Source organism: Sminthopsis crassicaudata, chromosome 3, assembly GCF_048593235.1.
Source record: "Sminthopsis crassicaudata isolate SCR6 chromosome 3, ASM4859323v1, whole genome shotgun sequence".
NCBI lineage: Eukaryota > Metazoa > Chordata > Mammalia > Dasyuromorphia > Dasyuridae > Sminthopsis > Sminthopsis crassicaudata.
In genome coordinates this window covers 29,402,558-29,421,361 of record NC_133619.1, presented here as the reverse complement: position 1 = coordinate 29,421,361, position 18,804 = coordinate 29,402,558, and the positions used below count along the sequence as shown (strand labels likewise).

Sequence of the window (18,804 nt, the reverse complement as noted above, 5' to 3'; positions counted from 1 at the left end):
GGCTGCCGATCTCATTAGTCAAGAGTATCAGCAGTCTGCATTGGTTGGAAACAGGTTATTTCAAAGCAAGGTAGGGCCTCAGACCTTCCTGTTGGAAAAAGTACACTCCTTTTTTCTCCCTCTTGGCTTTACTGAAGGAACAGCCGGGGGGAATCAACTATTTGGCTCTAACTTGTGGTCAAAGGCAGGGCTGAATTTCTGCTTTCTAGTTTGTGAATGCCAGGGGTGAGAGGCTTTATTTAATTCTCTCTCTGGATGTCTGACTACAGTTTTAACTGTCTATATCAGACATTCAATGTTAACCCAATCTACGTGCTACTGCTATTGATGTCTCTTGTCTGTGCCCACCGTAGTGGGGCAGACTGGGAAGAATGCTGGGCTCTGAACCAAGATGGAGCTGCTATTTTGTGGCTACCTGACTTTGAGAAAACTCTTTTATTTTTGGAGAATGAAGATAATGATTTTTATTCTTATTTCCTCACAGAGTTATCAGGAGGAATATGTACCCTGAATCTCAGTGCACTATAGAAATATTTGTTATTATTATTAATAATAATAATAATACTATAAAATTTACAAACAAGAGTCATTTTACTATTTGATTTTTACTATAAAATTACTATTACTAAGAGTAATTTTACTGTAAAGTTTACTTCTAAAAGAGTTTACTATAAAAATTCACTATCAATAGTACTTTTACAATAAAAATTTGCTAATGAGATCAATTTTATTATACTTACTACTAACAATAATAATTTTACTACTTAATTTTACAATAAAATGTATTATTAATAATATTTTTTATTAAGATTTACTATTAAAATAATAATTTTGCTATAAAATTTACTGCTAATCACAGTAATTTTACTACAAAAATTGCTACTAAAATTATAATTTTATGATTTAAATTTATTACTAATAATAGTAATTTTACTATAAAAATTTACTACCAACAATAGTAAATTTACTACAAAATGTACTATTAATAATAGTAATTTTACTATAAAATTTGCTAGTAATAATAGTAATTTTGCTATAGAAATTTACTACTAATAATAGTAATATATTTAATATAGCACTTATGTGCTGGCACTGTATTAAATGCTTAATATAATGATGTATTATTGTTTACATATATTTACTGTTATTTTATATTTGATATAATTACTTACAATAATTTAGTATTATTTCATTTCATCCTTCTAACAATTATGGAAGGTAGGTGCTATTATTATTCCCATTTTACAGATAAGATAACTGAAGCAGAACAAGGTTAAGTGACTTGCCCAGGCTCACTCACAAGCCAGGAAGCATCTGACTTTATATTTGAACTAAGGTCTTCTTGACTTCAGATCTAGCATTCTTTGTTTGGAAAAAGAAAAGAAAAAGCTAAGAACTAGTTAAACATTAGTACTATGCCCCATTTTACAGATTAGGAAATCTGAGGCACAAAGCTTAAGTGCATCCCTGAGGATTTCATAGGTATGAAATGGCAAAGCTTGGCTTTGGTCCCATTTTCAGGCTCACTTCTAATTCTCTGCTTGAGTTAAGGACTCATACATTGACACTCCTTCTCTTGGCTGCTTGTATTACCTCTATTCTCTTTCTTTCTCTTTCTCTTCTTTCTCCATGTGCAAATGTGGAAGTTTCAGGCTCTTTGATTCAGAGCTGGTAGGGCTCTTAGAGGCCTTTCTTTCCTTACAGTTTTGCTTAAGAATTATACCTGTTACTGGTGAACACTTAATTATCCTGACATATTAGAACCTGGAATGCGTGAGAAGGTGGGAGGGAGGCAAGTTGGGGGAGACCTTAAATGCTAGGGCAAGGAAATTGATATTTTATACTGTAGACAAAGAAGAGCTGATAAAGACTTTGAGCAGGGGAAAAGAAGGGAAGGGGAGTTGAATAAGTGTTTATATAGCATTCACTATGTGTTGGGAAGCTACATGGCTCAATGGATAGAGTGCTGCATCTGGAGTCATGAAAACTTATTTCCTGAGTTCAAATCCAGTCACAGATACCTATGTGATCCTGGGCTAGTCACTTCACCCTGCTTGCCTCAGTTTTTTCATCTATAAAATGAGTTTGAGAAGGAAATGACAAACCACTGCAGTATCCTTGCCAAGAAAACCCCACTGCAATGATGAAGAGTCAGACATGACTGAACAACATGTGCTGGGCATTTTTGCTAAACACTTTCAAATATTGTCCCATTTGAGTGGAGACTGACATGGTCAGATGTGTATATTAGGAAGATTATTCTGGTAGGGATGTGAAGGATGCATGGAAAAGGGAGGGAAGGAGGGAGGAAGAGAGGGAGGGAGGGAAATAGACACAGGATCCAGACATAGACAAAGAGACAAACAGACAGAGACATAGAGACAGAAAGAGACAGATACAAATAGAGAAAAACACAGAAAGTGAGACAGACAGACAGAAACAAAAACAGACAGACACAGAGATACAGAGAAATGGAGAGACAGAGACAGAGATGCAGAAACAGAGAGAAGGATGAAGAGGAGGACAAAGAAGAGGAGGAAGTGAAGGAGGAGGAGGAGGAGGAGGAGAGGGAAGAAAAGAAAGAGGAGGAAGAGGAGGATGATAATAATAAGAAGAAGAAGAAGAGGAAGAGGAAGAAGAAGAAGAAGAAGAAGAAGAAGAAGAAGAAGAAGAAGAAGAAGAAGAAGAAGAAGAAGAAGAAGAAGAAGAAGAAGAAGAAGAAGAAGAAGAAAAAGAAAAGAATGATTTTATAGAATGAACTCAATAAAGGAAAAGCTGTCTTTCTTCCTTGTTTTCTTTTCCTTTATAGATGCAACAACTGGTTATAATTTTAAAAGATTTGACAGTGAAATATACCTCCTTTTCTTCAGCAAAGAGATTAATCAGGCAGTCAGTCAATGATTAAATACCTTCTCTGTACAGTGATGGAAAATAGAAAACCATAACCTCAGAGGCAGGTCTAAATTTTTCGATGTGGCCAATGTTTCATTATTCCATCAGATCACATCTTTGGAGCGGAAAGAAATCCCTAAGGCACTTAAGTTCAAAGTCCTCATTTTATGAATAATAAAATGAGATTCAGGAAGGTAAGTTCAAGGTCACATAGATAGCTAATATCAGAGATGAGTTCTGAACCCAAGGCCTTTGACTCTGAAGTGAACAACCTGTTTACTGTGCCACAAAAGGCTCACTTGGATTTTGGGCACATTGTATTTGCAGGAGATCTCTCCTGTACCTAGGCTACAAATTTAAGCCCTGGATTCTAAGATCCATACAAACTGGACTTTTTTCTGTCTCTCACATGTTATTTTTTGTCCCAGCTTCATGATGGACTTTGAACAGGCTGCCTTGCATCCTTAGAATATGATCCTTCTTCATCTCCACCTTTTAGAATTCTTAGTTTCCATGTTAACTATGCACATAAATTTGCTTAACTACACACCCAAACACACACACACACACACACACACACACACACACACACACATACACACATACAAGCATATTCCAAGGAAGGATTCTAAGGGAGTAGAGGGTAATGTCCTTGGAAAGTGACAAGAATAAATCTCAAAGCATCCTTAAACCCATGTCAACATTTACAGTTTAACATTCCAGCATGAACAATTATCCATTTGTTTAAAAGTATTTTAAAAAACATATCTGGAGAAGGGAGAAGACATGCAAACTGGTTAAGAGATTATTGTAACAGTCTAGCAGGCAACAAGTAAGAGTCCTTGAGCTAGAGTAGAAGGTAAGGAGTGGAGAGAAAGGGGATGGATATGAGTGATGGAGAGAAGGGAAAATGATTAGTTCTTGGGAATTGGTTGGATATGAACAAAAGGAAAGAATCAAAAAATGAAATCTATCAAACTTGCAAATACATCTAGAAAGTATCTTCTAGCTTTTTGTGATCTCTAATTCTATGATGAAACTATCCTGGAACCCTAAGGATCTGACCCCTTAATAACAGGCTAAAAGCAGATGTGACAGAGTGGGTGGGAGCAGTGATAGAGGGCCAGCTGCAGAGTGGAATTCTTCCAGTCAACAGGACTGAATTAACAAAACCTCAGATTACTACTCTTGTTTGACTTCTGAGATATAATAATGAAAGGAGACTGAGAAAATGTTGCTTTAATTCAATTGCAAGAGGGCACAAGGGAACTTGTATTGATGGTGTGATCATAGGGATGACCCCACAGAAAATAAAATCTTCCGAGAGAGAAAGAGAGAGAGAGAGAGAGAGAGAGAGAGAGAGAGAGAGAGAGAGAGAGAGAGAGAGAGAGAGAGAGAGAGAGAGAGAGAGAGAGAGAGAAAATGAGAATGAGAATCATTTTGGCTGGGACAGTCCAGATCTCCAATTTCCCTGCTGGCAAAGAAATTATGCAAGAATTTCAGCTGTGACATCACATTGACATAGCCCACCGAGGAAGGTTTTTTCCAGGCTTGGAAAAAAATTAGCTGGGGATCAAAACACACAAATCACAGATGTTTTCAGATGCCAGGGAATAAGAGGGATTTCCACTGAGCGCTACCTCCAGTTCACCATCCATTCCTTTGACCCTAGAAATAAAGGGGAAAAAAATACTGTTTACATCGAAGCTTTCCACATTCTGTGAAAGGAAACCCCTGTGTCACTCTTGAAGTGAAATTCAGCCTTTGTTTAGGTCAGTGGGGAACTAGTGAAGGAGGGAGGATGACTCAGTGTAATGGCATTCTGGTGCCCCTGAAGAATTTAGAAAGCTGGAGAAAAAGGAAAAAATGGAGAGAGATCTCACATTTACAATGAGGTAGCTACTGCTCTGGCAGCCCCTGTTCTGTGGGGAAAGGATGGGGTTCGGAGGAAGGAGGGGGGTCAATGTCAGGGAGAGGGAAGAATTCTCCTTTCTGCTAGAGGATCTTTTGTAATGAACATACTCAGAAATCTTTCCTGGGGAAAATCAGAACTTTAATTTATGGGAGTAACATCTGCCTTGTTGCCTGAACATTATCTTCTAGTTGGGAAAACTGATCCCTTCACATGATCAGTGTGGTTTGCAGAGCATTTTACTTTATTTTTCCAACTTTTAAAAATGACCCCCCCCCAATTTAAAAATATTTGCTTCTGATTTTAGGTCCTACTTTAAGGAAATAAGAGATCTGGTTTATGTTTCTGAGGCATTGTGGCTGTAAGTCTCATGTCCTGCTCCCCACCTTCAAACTCTCCATCCCCAGCATGTTACAGGACTGGATTGTGAGACCCAGGATTGTTATAGCACTGAGTTCTAAGCATCAATCTGGCTCTTGAACACCCTCCCATCCTGTGCCCAGGCCATCCTCCTAGACTACAATACAATACACTCTCTCCTCACCTCTACATTTTAGAATCCTCCTATATAAGGCCTTTCCCTACATTCCCAGTAACTAGTACTTTCTCCTATTTGGCTATTTATTTTTTATATAGTTATATACACATGGTCATCCATCTTTCCCATTATGTAGAATATAAACTGTTTGAGGTCAGGAATTGGATTATTTTTGTCTAAGGTAAGCCTGGAACAGTGCTTGACTTAAAGTAGATGCTTAATAAATGCTTGTTGGTTAATCCCCTGAGGGGAAGGGAAAGCAATAAGCATTTATTGAGTGCTTACTATATGCTAGACACTGTGCTAAGTGCTTTAAATTAATCTCATTTGATCCTCACAAAATTCCTGGGAGATCTTGTTATTATTATCCTTATTTTACAGATAAAGGGAACTGAGCAGACAGAGTTAAGGAACTTGTCCAAGTTTATAGAATTAGTGTCTTGAGATAGGATTTGAACTCTGCTCTTGATTCTAGGTGCACCCAAGTATTATGTCACTTTGATTCTCACAACAATCCTGGATGCTATTATTATTCCTATTTTGCAAATGGGGAACTGAGTCAGAAAACACTTAAGTGACCTGCTCAGGGTCATTCAGCTAAAAAGTGTCTGAGGCCAGATTAAAATTTCAAGTCAAGTATTTTATCTATTTTTCCATGTGGCTGATATAATATATGGAAAACATTTTGCATTTCTTAAATGCTTATAAATGCTAGTTAACATTATTATAATTCCCATTTAAAAATAAAGCAACAGATTCACAAAGAAGTGACTGATAAGTTGCAGAGATAGTAAATACAGAGCTAGAAGATAAGCTTCTTGAGAGTAGAAATTTGTTTTTGTAACCTTAGCAACTAACTTAAATGCTTATATCATACTAAGGATTTAGTCAATGTTTGTTGATTAGGTAAATAAGAACTAGAAATCCCAATTAACTAAACTAGGATGGTCCTTACACTTTTAATAGGGAAGGCTTTCCTTTTCTAATTCAATTTTCCTACAGTGACTCCCATTTTCTTCCCTATATTCTTTTATTACCTCTTAGAGGTGAAACTGATTATTAGCCTGAAATGACAAGATGATAAAACCTGACCTAATCACTTCTCCCTCTCCTCTCTGATTTGGTGTACAGCTTGAGATGGCTTCATTATTCCTGACAGGTGACTTTGGGAAAGCCTCCGGTTAAAGACAAATGGATTTGACAGGGAGATCATGCTTTGTTACTCTGGATTATATTAACTAGTGGTTCCTCCCACCCCCACCCCTACCCCACTCCCTGATCTCGAATTCTAGGACTATTTTTACATCACATAAAGTAGGAAAAATTGTGTGGATTCAGCCTTTTAAAATTAGGCAATATAAAATTATCATTTATCTGAGTCTTATGTAAAGGAGATTTTTTTTTCTTTTAATACAAGATAATTTATTTTTTAAAGAAGCCATTCCTGAAATTCAATAAAACCTAGAGGAAATTCATATCTGGACCCCAGTGGGATTCTTAAGTATGGAAGGGAACCCCAAGACATTTTAGATTAATGGTGATAATTCAAAAACACATATATGACCGTGTCCCTCCTCTACTTAGAAATCTTCAGTGGTTCTCTATTAGAATAAAATGTGAAATTATCAACCTGGCATCTAAAGTCCTCCACAATCTGACTTCTACCTATCTTTCCAATCTTATTTTGACTTGACTTCCCTTCAGGCCTTCTCCATTCCAGTCAAGTTGACAGCTACCTTTTATTGACACCCGAATTGCCATCTCTTATTTCTGTACCTTTATAAAGGTGGTTGGCTTATATTTGGAACCTGCTCCTTCTTCCCCTTTGTTTCTCACCCCCTAGACTCCTTAGGGTATTCAAAGCATTGTACAAGGGATCAATCACTTCCAACTTGAAACTTTTCTTAAGGCCATCCATCTATTATTTTTTTTTCCTTTTGGAAATTACTTTGAATGTACTTATCCCCTTCCCTATTTGAAGACAAGCTTCCACTGGAAGTGGAAGGAGGTGTTGCATACAAAGTATTGTATAATTTCCAAATATTAGATATTTAAAAATATTTGTCCAATGAGATTGAATTGATGGAATATTTATGGTTGTCCAATATAACTGGCTATTTTATTATCCTTGTAAATACTGTATCTAGAAAGTCTTTTAGAGCTAACTTTCTTTGGGTGATATAATAGACTTATTTTTATTTTGTTGTATAAGTTCTGATGTGGACTATGTTAGATGAAGTTTGGGTGAAGTCATATATGTGTGGCAGCAGGTGACTCTGGGCTGCGTTGTTACACATACACTGAGCCAGTTGTTCTGACAAGTTGCCCTTTTCTACACTATCCCTCCTTCCCCAACCCATTCCCCCATCCCCTTCATATGGAAAGAGCTTCTCTAGAAATTCACTTCTCAAACCTCTTCAGGACCTCAACTTTCCCTTTCCAAACAACTCACTTTCCCCTCATTCATGGGAACTTGGCTTTCATTGAACCCCTGGTGCAAGCAATATATGATGGCTGCCTATATTTTCCCATCCAAGCCTAGCACTCATTAGGTCACATTTTTCTCCCTTAGGGCATGTGATTTTTAATTATTTTCTAGATTTTAAAAGCATGATATGATCACATGCCTTTGCCCTAGCACATTTCAACAATGAAAAGCCTAGTATCTTATTGTCCCCAAAGGAGAATTCACTCTTCTCCCCCTATAGCAATCACATTAAATGACAGAACTTGGGATTTCTGTTTATTGCCTTCCAAACCCAGAGAAAAGCAGAGGTTTTGAAGTGATTAAGTAACCCAAAATACCTTTTGCATATGGAACCCAGCTTTAGGAGATTCAGCAAAATGCATAGAGATGCAACAAGGGGAGGTAGAAGCTCCTGATTGTGGGCAATCTTTTTTGCTAGTACAGTTATCCCTTCCATTATCATATCTTTCCTAATCACAGGTTGTGATATCTTATGGGTCAGCATAAGAAATTAAATGGGATTGGGGGGGTAGTTTTTTGGAAGATAATTCCCCTATATTTGGAATCTGCTCCTGCCCCCAGACTCCCTAGAGTCTTCAAAGCATTATTCAGTGGCCACTTCCTACTTGAAGCTTTTTTGAATCCTTCCAATTATTTTGAATTTACTTTGAACTTACTTATCTATCTACATACAGCTACAAGCAATTCAATGACACACAAAGGCCAGCAGATGACACAGAAAAAGTTTAGAAACTGAGAAACACATAAAATGCATGTATAATATTGTATAATACTTTATCCTTTAATATGATATTAATTCAGACTTTTCAGGTATTAAGAGAGGGTGAAAAATTTTATATGGATTTTCTAATTCATGGGCATGCTTCTAACCCCAACAATGTGGAAGAGATAACTTGTATATTCTCTAAGCTTTGAAAAGGATTTTAAACTTTATCTGCAGGTTAGCTGCTGGAATTTCAAAGACTGACCTTAGGGAAACTTTCAGGTTCCCTAAGGAATCCTTAAGGGGTTCCTTAGTTAAGTATCAAATATCCTACTTTCTCTATAGAGAAAGAAAAGGAAAGGGGACAGAAACACTACTGATTCTTCTCCAGCCTCAGCTGGGGCAGCAATATGGGATTCATTCACGGGGGACATAATTTGTGCTTGAAATCCCTGCATCTCCTGCTTCTGAACTCTCAGCCACTCCTGACCACTGAACAATCTCCATAGTGCCATACTTGTATCTCCTGCTGGTAATGCTGCCCTTTGCTCTGTCCTCTTCCTTGCTTTGTATTCTGACTGGTTAGATTCCATCTCTCTTATTCATAAGTCCCATTCCCGAAAATCAGAGTTTGTGGCTCTCTGGGCAATCAGCCTTCACATAAAGTCTTAAATCCCATGAGCTGGTTCAAATCCTCTCTGCTGTGTGATCATATGCAAATCCATTCCCATCTTTAGGCTTCATTTCACTCATGAGTAAAATGGAAGGGTTGAACCAAATGATCGCTAAGGTTTCTTCCAGTTCTGATTCTATGATGTTAAGTCACCTGACAAATGTGCGATTATCAATGTAATCTTAAAAACCAACCAATAATTCAACAGGACAGTAGCATATACTTCTGTTTTCTTTTTTCTTTTTCTTTTTGATATATGCATGGGTAATTTTTCAGCATTGACAATTGCAAAACCTTTTGTTCCAACTTTTCTCCTCCTTCTCCCACCCCTTCCCCAGATGGCAGGTTAAATATAGCATATGCTTCTTAACCTGTCATTTACTCTGGCCCTTCAATGTCTTCTTGAGCTCATCAATGTGGATACTTCCTCTGATGATACTTACTTATCACCATTCCCCTATGCATTCTCAGTTACTCTAATTGCGGCTCCATATACATCCTCCATTGGGAGCTCTCTCAATATATGGCAGGAGGTTCCGGGAGTTCTTTTGACATTGCTAAGGTATCTACCTACCAGTCGAGCTCACAAGATTTTGTATCAGTTATTTTTTATTCTTGCCCCATTAGCTATGGCCTTTTTTTTCCATTCCCGAGCATAATTCTTGGTGGATAATGTGAAGTCATCTACTCACACCCACCATTTCCCTTTCAACTACCCTTGGAGTGTGCTGATGCTCTAATTTTCTTCTTTATTAGGCAACTGATGACATCTAGAGCTAAGCCAAGAAAACAACTTTGTCCTTTAGACAATAATTTGAGTGAATAAGCTAAATATACATTTTTAAATTTTGATTACATTAGGAAAAATAATTCCTTCTCTCTTCTTTGCAAATTCTACCTCTTGGTTATTTCTGATTAAACAGAGTTTTTCTTAAATATGAATTTTAAATTAATCTCTCCTCACATGACTATCATGAAAAATCTCAGGAGGGAAGTGACTCCCATTTTTCCTAGTTAGTTCTCTTATTTCTTTGTTCATTCTCTGTGTGTTTCTTGGGAAATAATTTTGAGAGGTAATATGTTCAGAGCTCTGCTATTAGTCAGGAAGGGGATTTCAATCCTTCCTCCAGACTAGCTGGGGAACTATGAGGAAGTTGCTTTATACCAAGACGTATTTTAATTTAGGTGACAAGTTTTTGTGCTTCTGTAGAAAGGACAATAGATTTGAAATTAGAATATCTAAATATGAAAGGAGGGAGCATTTATGAAATGTCCAGTATTGTGTCAGGCACTTTGCTGAGAGCTTCATAGATATTATCTCAACAACTCTGGGTGGTAGGTACTATTATGATTCATTGAGGCAGATGCAGTTAAGTGACTTACTCAAGTTCACACAGATAGTCAGAGAGGCTGGATTTGAATTCAGGTCTTTCTGACTTCAGAACCAGCCTTCTATCCACTGTGCCCTGTGGCTGTTTCTACAAATCTTGGATTTACCCTTTTATAATCTCTATAACTTTGAAGAAATCATTTCGCTTCCTCCAGGCCTCGGTTTCTCCTCCTCTAAAATCAAAAATTGGATCAGTTTATCCCTAAGGTGAGATCAAAGAGCTCAAACTCTATGACTTTATAATTATGGCACTTTATAAATTCCATAGGAATCAGTTGTTATTTCAGAAACACTCACATTTTTCCAATAGTGTTATTTCAATCATTTTCCACTTTTTAAAATAACTATAGGAAAAAATGATTTAGCCAAATTGTGCCATTAAAGGACATTTGGAATATCATTTACTAAGACAAACGAGGCTCACTGCATAGGTTAATGATGATAACAGAGAAACTGGACTTCTGCGTTCTATCTAAGACTACCTATTTTCTTAAATAATTACATTTCAGCTTTAGGATAAAAGTTTTGTTTTCTTTTCAAAACCATTTTAATGTTAACATTTTAGACAAAATGGGAGTTTTGCCTAATTTGTTGCCAATGGGGATGGGTGAGGTTGGAAGGAGAGAAGTATAATCCCCTTTCAAAGTAAAATTAGACTTTCTTGGAAAATGATTTAAAAAAAAAAAAAGTAAATATTTTTTTACCACTAATGAAGTTTGAAAAAAAATAATTTTCATTAAAATGTACAGTTGGGGAGCTGTCAGCAGTGCCCATTCAACAAAACCTCAACTCACTTCAACACACCGCAACAAATACTTCAGTCTCCTTTCTTCCCTCAGAAAGTTACTACCACCCTGAGTCTCTACTGGATACATGAAATGCAAATACACTTGGAAAGTAGTTGTCCCATTCTGACATCGAAATGTAATATCAATGGAAAGAAGAAAAAGGGTAGTAAATGAGAGAAATGTGATTCTGGGGTCACCTCAAGGTGGGCATGACTCATTCTTCACGGCGTATCTGAACACTCCCTTTGGATCTCAGAAAGCAGACTCACCTAACAGGAATGGGGAAAGCTCTGAACTCTGATACTTGTGGTTTCTATCACTAATAAGCATGGGGAAGTGGGAGTGGGGATAATGAGAGTGGATAAAAGTACTGGCGCTACAGTCAGATAAACTGGGTTCAAATCCTGCCCCTAGTGATTATTGCATTTGTGAACATAAGCAAGTCACTTAACATCTATGGGACTCAGTTTCCCCATGTGTAAAATTCAGAAGTTAGATTAGATGGTCTCTGAAGTTTTCCAATTCTCTCTCTGTAATACTAAATCAAATCCTATATAGTATCTGAGGAGGGATTCCTAGATAGTCAACCTGTAAATCTTTCTGATTCTTTCTGAAGAGAGCCTACCCTAGTTTGGGGTTACACTAATTCTTCAGAGATTTCTCCTACATTGAGTATGGCTTTGCTTTTGTGCACTCCCTGAACTGCTCTTGATTCTGCCATAGGGGAGCAAGTAGATGACCAATAGTTGAAGAGTTGGATTTGAAGTTAGGAAGAGTTCCAATCCTATATCAGATAATAAGTAGTGATGTGACTCTGGAAAAGTCTCTTAAATTTCTGCCTCAGTTTCCTCATCAGTAAAATGTAGGTAAAAATTATCTCCCAGGGTTTTTGTAAGGATCTAATGAAATAATATTGTCTTATCAATATGAAAAATATATTTTTTTTATTTTTTAAAGCTTAAAATGCTACAAATGATAGTGATTATTGTTAGAGGGGAAGGGAATTAGCATTTATATAAAAAGTTTATTGTCAGATAGCTTTAAAAAATACAATCTCATTTGTTCCTTACAATAACCATGGGAGGGAGGTGCCATGATTATCCTCATTTTACAGTTGAAGAAAGTGGAGCAAATAGAGGTTAAATGATTTGCCTATAGTAATACAGATAGTCTGAGGACAAATTTGAACTCAGGTCTTCTTCACTCCAGGCTAACCACATTATCCACTGTACCACCAACTGCCTACTGATTATTAAGCAGAATAAATCTGTCCCTTTTCCCCCATGATGGCCCTTGAAATACTTTAAAACAATCTTTTTATTTCTTCTTAAGCCTTCTCTCCTCTAAATTACAAATCTCTACTCCCTTCAAGTGATCCCCAAATCTCATAAATAAGGCTTTCCACCATCTTGGTCCATGATCTCTGCTGGGAAATCAAGTTAAAGTGCTCATAGCCCTAATGGAAGGTCAATTAATTATTTGGGTAATATGATAAGCACTTTTTGTTCATAATAATCTTGGATGATTCTAATAAACTCCTAAATAATCTTCCATCTCTCCTGCTCTAAGTCATCTTCCATATGGCTGTCAAATTAATATTACTTAAGGCCAGCTTTAACCATGTCACCTTCATAGAATAAAACAGGGTCATAGATTTAGAGCTAGAAGATGTCATAGAGAACATAGAGTTCAACTGCCTTATTTGATATGTGGGTCAATTGAATTTCAAAGAGGTTAAGTGAGGAGCTCAAGGCCATACAGTTAGTAAGTTTCTTGAGGTAGAATTTGGAATCAGGTGTTCATTACTCAAAATTCAACACCCTATCCACAGAGTTATCCTGCCTTTCATTTTTATAGTTCTCTATAATCTTCTGCTTCTCTTCACAGTGTTTTATCTTATTACTCCCTTTATAATACACTTTATTCCAAGTCATACATGCAATTCAATCTCCCACCTCCAGACTTTTGCCTGGAATATTCCCATCTAAAATATCTTTCCTCTTTACCTTCTTAGAATCAGAATTAGAGCTCCTTCGAAGCTTATTTTAGAAACTTTCTTGTAAACAGAAAAGTTCTTTGGGATCACCTCCCCCTAAATATTAGCACTCTCTCCAACTTGAGATAAATTTTTGCATATTTTCTATTTAACTTTGTTAATGGTTTCCATGCAGTGGAAAATCAATTCCTTGAAGGTAGGAATTCCTAATTGTAGTTAGTTTTGTCTTTGTATTCTCAGGTAAGTGGTACTATAGTGCATGGAGCCCTGGATTTGGAATCAGAAATTTATCTTTCTGAGTTCAAATCTGGTTTCACATGCTACTAGCTGTTTGAATTTGAGAAAGTCACTTCACTCTGTTTGCCTCAATTTCCTCTTCTGTTAAAATGAGCTGAACAAGGAAATGACAAACCACTCCAGCATATTTGGCAAGAAAACCCTAAATGGGGTCATGAAGAGTCAGATAGTACTGAACCACAGCAACTATTCCGAATACTTTGCACAGCAGTGTCATGCATGTATGCAATAGTGCTCCTTAAGTATTTGTTTTGAATTGACTTCTTTGGATCCTAGAGATATAGGTATGATATGATACTTGTTGAACATTTTTAATGGAAGAAATTGAAAGAATTGGTTGAAAAAAGAGAGTAGATTTTATAGATGTTGTGGAGGAAGATTTGATAAAACTTGGTAATTGATCACATATGGGCAGGAAAGGGAGGGAGGGAGAGACAGAGACAGAGACAGAGAGATACAGAGAGATAGAGAATCAGAAAGACAGAGAAACAGAGACAGAGACAGAGAGACAGAGACTAGACAGAGATAGACAGAGAGAGAGACAGAGATAGATAAAGACAGAGGCAGAGAGAAACAGAGATGATCTATTATGTCTGTCTTCCTTTTCATCTCAATCTATGATTTCAAAGTGTAGGAAACTCCTGGTAAGAAATCTCTCTCTTCCAAAGCAAATCAATAATTGTTCTGCAAATTATAGGCTTAGAAAATGGCTTAAGGCACTCCAGATCATTATATAGATAAAGATACTGAGTCAAACAGGATTAAGGGACTTCTCAGGGTTATACTATTTAGTGTCTAAGACCAGATTTGAACGCAGGAAGATGAGCCTTCCTGATTCCAAGCCCTGAACTCTATCTTCTGCACTACCTAGTTACCTACAATAATAGTAGTTACAAAGATACTAATAATAATACAAATTTTATAGAAAGAAACATCTGAGTCTGGTATATTTCCTTTGACATAACTTGTTTCTTGTTTCTTTTGACATAACTTTTATGTACCTCCAGGCAACTCTCTCTAAAGCTTTAAATTATGGAGAAGTTAAACTGTATCAGTAGAGGGAGTGTTCACACTGTCATTCCCTCTACCAATAAAATCACAAGACTGGAAAAAATCATTTCTGGGCAGAATTCAAAGGTGCTACCTGTATCTTTTATAGAAAGGAAACAGATTTCTCAGCTCATTAAAAAAAAAAAAAAAACCCATATGCCATACTAAGAAAAAATATTTTCTTTCTCCTTTTTCATTAAAAAAAAATAACAGTTGCTAATGAAATAAAAATAAATGAAACCATTTTACCTCATAGAGGAGGAGGAGGAAGAGGAGGAGGAGGAGGAGGAGGAGGAGGCTTTGTAGAACTATCCAGGACAGCTGCAATTTGTCTAGCACCCCCATCCTTTTTCCTCTGAACTAGTTGTTAATGACTGGTCCAAGAATGAGGACATTTTGTCCTTTTTATTGCATTGTATTTCTCTGTTTAAGTTGTGTGCTTTTCAAATGGAGGTCCCTTGATATAATGTCCCTGTTTTTCTTGTGATGGATAGAGTACTGGACCTGAATTCAGGAAGATCTGAATTCAGTTCCAGGTTCAGACACTAGCTGGGTAACTCTGGGAAATTTCCTTCACCTCCTGAAAGGAAGGAGTACACTTGTCATATCTCCCTTGAAAGGAGGCACCGTGAGGTTTTATAAATCCAGTCACTGTTTCAAAGGGAAAATTTGAACCCTGGTCTTCTAGCACACTTTTATGTCAAACTGCTCCTCTAAGGCAGGAGATAGTCAATCTGAATGTCTAACTATGTTTCTTTGGCTCTAAATTCTCTTTCCACTACAGCACAGCTGCTTTCAGATGTTTCCTTCTGAACCTTGCTTCCTGAGAAGTCATTTGTTACATTTTCATTTTCCATCAAGTTTTTACAAGCAGGTGACTCCCTTGTTTCTTTTAATTGCATCTTCTGTCTTTCCACATCCCATTCCCTAATATTTTCCATGCCTTTCACCCGCACCCTTCCACAGATCTATCCTGGGACCTTGTCAACACCAAAGCACCCCCTGAATAAAAGCTTTCAAGTCATTTACTGTTGTGATCCAGTTCATAGTGTCCTCTTCATTGGAGATTTTTCAACTTTTTGAACTTTTCATAGTCCAATTTTGTTTTGGTCCAAATGTGTCTTCATCTTTTGGCTTTAGAAAGGAAACTTCCATTCTGGTACAGCGTAAGGACATGGGTGCCCAGAGGAGAGGAACCTTTTGGAGATAGGAAAGTGTGAACTACTCCAGAGGAAATCTATTGGCAATCATTCCATCCTCAGCATCTGGAGGACTTCACATTTTCTTCAGAACAACCTTGCTCTCTTAGGATTTGAGGGAGAGAAATGTACAAATAGCATTCTCCCTCCCTCTCACTTTTCTAAAGCCCTGCCTGTCATCTCCTTTTCAATTTTCCAGAAATGTGCAGTAAATTAGAGAGGGGAACTTGATGTTCCAGACATAGAAGGGAAGGGATGTGGTCGAGCTTGATCAGCATTCTGCTTATGCATAGAAGGAGGAAGCAACAGAATGTGGATTACTTTCGAACATTACTATTTTTAATGTTGTACTCATTTAAGCTATCCCTGTCAGTGAGCTGGGAATAGAACGTAACTGGTGTGTATGTGTGTGCATTTTGGGGGGGTGTTGAATGCAGTCAGATTTAGGACAGATTTTACAAGTAACCCAGCCTGCCTTTTGAGGAAATGCCATATTTTCTGAAGTTTTCTGAAGAGGGGAAAAGCAAAACAAACATATGCACTTTTATTTTCCTCTGCCAAGAGAAAAAAAGTCATGGGGGTGATGGTGATTAAGAATATAAATTCGGAGTTTTGCATTCAGTAGGTACCAATTAAATGCTCCACGAAGTAATGGAAGAACTTAAGCTGAATTATTTTTTGGCTCAGGAATTATACAATCGCAGAAGTGGAAAAGCTTTCAGAGGGATGAGACCTAATTAAGAACCCTCCATGTGATCATAACCTAACAAATTTTCACCCAGTCTTTGCTTACTTTATAAAGAAGACTAGATAGGCTCTGGGGTCCCATTAGTTATATTTGTAGGTCTTATGATCCTAAAATTTACATCTTTTGCCCCTAGTCTTGTCCTCTGGGATCCAATCCAATCCCAGTAGATAGCTGTGGTTTCTCCAGGCCAAAAGTCTCCACTTCTTTCAATTCTTTGATCTCATGAATTCAAGCTGTTTCCATCATACTATCACCAACTTTGGGATGTGTTCCAGCTAACCAATGATTTTTCTCAAAGTTGGCTCCAAGAACCAGCCCCATCATTCTAGATATAGTCACATTATTGCCTCCCTAGCTCTGGACATTATTCTTCTCTCAATGTTTTCCTTCTTTTTCTTGTATGACATCACACTGTTGACTCATTTTTAATTTGCAGCCCATGATAAATCTGTACTCTTTAGCAGATATGTTGCTATTCAGTCTTACTCTTTCCCCTCTCCATGACCATTTCCATCTTGTACTTATTTATTTTGGAGGCAGTTTGGTAGCTCAATGGATAGAACATTGATCCTGGGTCAGAAAGAGCTGACGTCAAATATAGCCTCAGATAGTTACTAAATGTGTGACCTTTGAGAAAGTCGCTTCTGTTTGCCTCAATTTCCTCAATGTCAGTTGTGAGGATCAAGTAAGATATTTGAAAATCAATTAGCATAGTGCCTGGTTCAGGATAGGTACTTATGCTTTTCTTTCTACCCTACTTTTGTTTGTTTGTTTGTTTTTATTTTTGCTGAGGCAATTGGGGTTAAGTGACTTGACCAGGGTCACACAGCTAGGAAGTGTTAAGTGTCTGAGGCCAGATTTGAACTCAGGTCTTCCTAATTTCAGGGCTGGTGCTCTATCTCCTGCACTACTTAGCTGCCCCCCCCCCACTTTTGAAGCTGATTTTTGAACCCAAGTGTAAGATTTTATATTCATCCCTTTTAAATTTCATCTTCTTTGGTTTAGTCCAGTATTCTAGCCTGTCAAAATCTTTTTGGATACTGACTCTGAACTTTCTCAGATTCTACACAGTTGCCCTGGACTCGAAACCTTGCTATCTCTATTAACACAAAATGTCATAATTCATTTCTATCAGCAGCTCAGCCTTGCTAATATAACATGATGCACTGCCATTATGGATTATTCTGGGCTGTCTCATCCTAAAAATGCATGTACACCGAGGGCATGCTACTTGCTAAGAGATGCTGGAGATTTGTCACCCCAAACTAGGGCTGTGTTAGCTGTCCTTCAGTGGTTCTTAGAGGAGCCTGGGCTAGGAGAAAGCATCATTCCTCCCAAGCAAATATGCTATCCCAGCATTCCCTCAGGCAGGATCAGCAGAGATACCTGCTTGAGAATCATTCTGAATCTAGTTCTCATCGACCCCAACAGAGAAAGGAAACCTTAAAACTGTCCCTGAGGGAAGAAATGTGAATTTGCTCAATTTTAATTCATTCTTCTCTATTTCCTCCTCCCTTTAAAAATATTTTTATCGATATCTTTTTTTACCTCATCTCAGTTTTTCCTGTATCCCTTCCCCTCTTGCCCTCCAGAAGTAGGTAAATAGATGCTTCTAGAGTCATTATACCATAGGATTTTTTTCTAATTAAAAAAAAAAAGATGTGAAAATAAATTATGCAAAACCAATCAACACACAGAAAGAATCTGGAATGATGTGCAATACTCCTTACTGGTAGACCCTCCAGCTCCACAAAGAATTGTCCTCTCTTTCATCTTTCTCTTTTCTAGCTTTCCTCATATCTCACTCCAGATAACTAACTGTGAATAGGGGTAGACTATGAAAAGGGTTCTGGAGACAGAGAATAAAGATTCAACTACTCCCTGTGATAGACCTTGGTCAAGAAGCAGCATGTGCCATAGAATCCTAGACTGGCAATCAGAGAATGTGGGCTTAAATCCCAGCTCTTCCACTTAGAGCCCATGTGACCTTAGGCAAAGGCAGCTCTGCTCTCTGGACCTCATCTGGAACATGAGGGCTTTAGAGCTAATGATCCCCCAGGCTCCTCTCAGCTTTAGAGCTAAGATCTAGCTGTAAGTTTAGTATTAGGAGCAACCTTGGCAGCAAGGGCC

General features: G+C 37.5%; 1 protein-coding gene across 2 annotated transcripts in view; it reads right to left on the bottom strand.

Annotated features, from left to right (window-relative positions):
- Nucleotides 1-1,194: 1,194 nt before the first annotated feature.
- The window catches only part of TMEM212 (transmembrane protein 212), a 36,791-nt gene continuing 19,181 nt past the window's right edge, over nt 1,195-18,804 (bottom strand). The window contains exon 4 of one of the 2 annotated variants that reach the window (XM_074298195.1): nt 1,195-4,560. In XM_074298195.1, the coding sequence (XP_074154296.1) occupies nt 4,540-4,560 (21 nt within the window). In that variant the 3' untranslated portion in view covers nt 1,195-4,539. Of the gene's footprint in view, nt 4,561-9,585; nt 10,770-18,804 lie in introns of those variants that run through there. The other variant, XM_074298194.1, reaches the window with a different exon arrangement.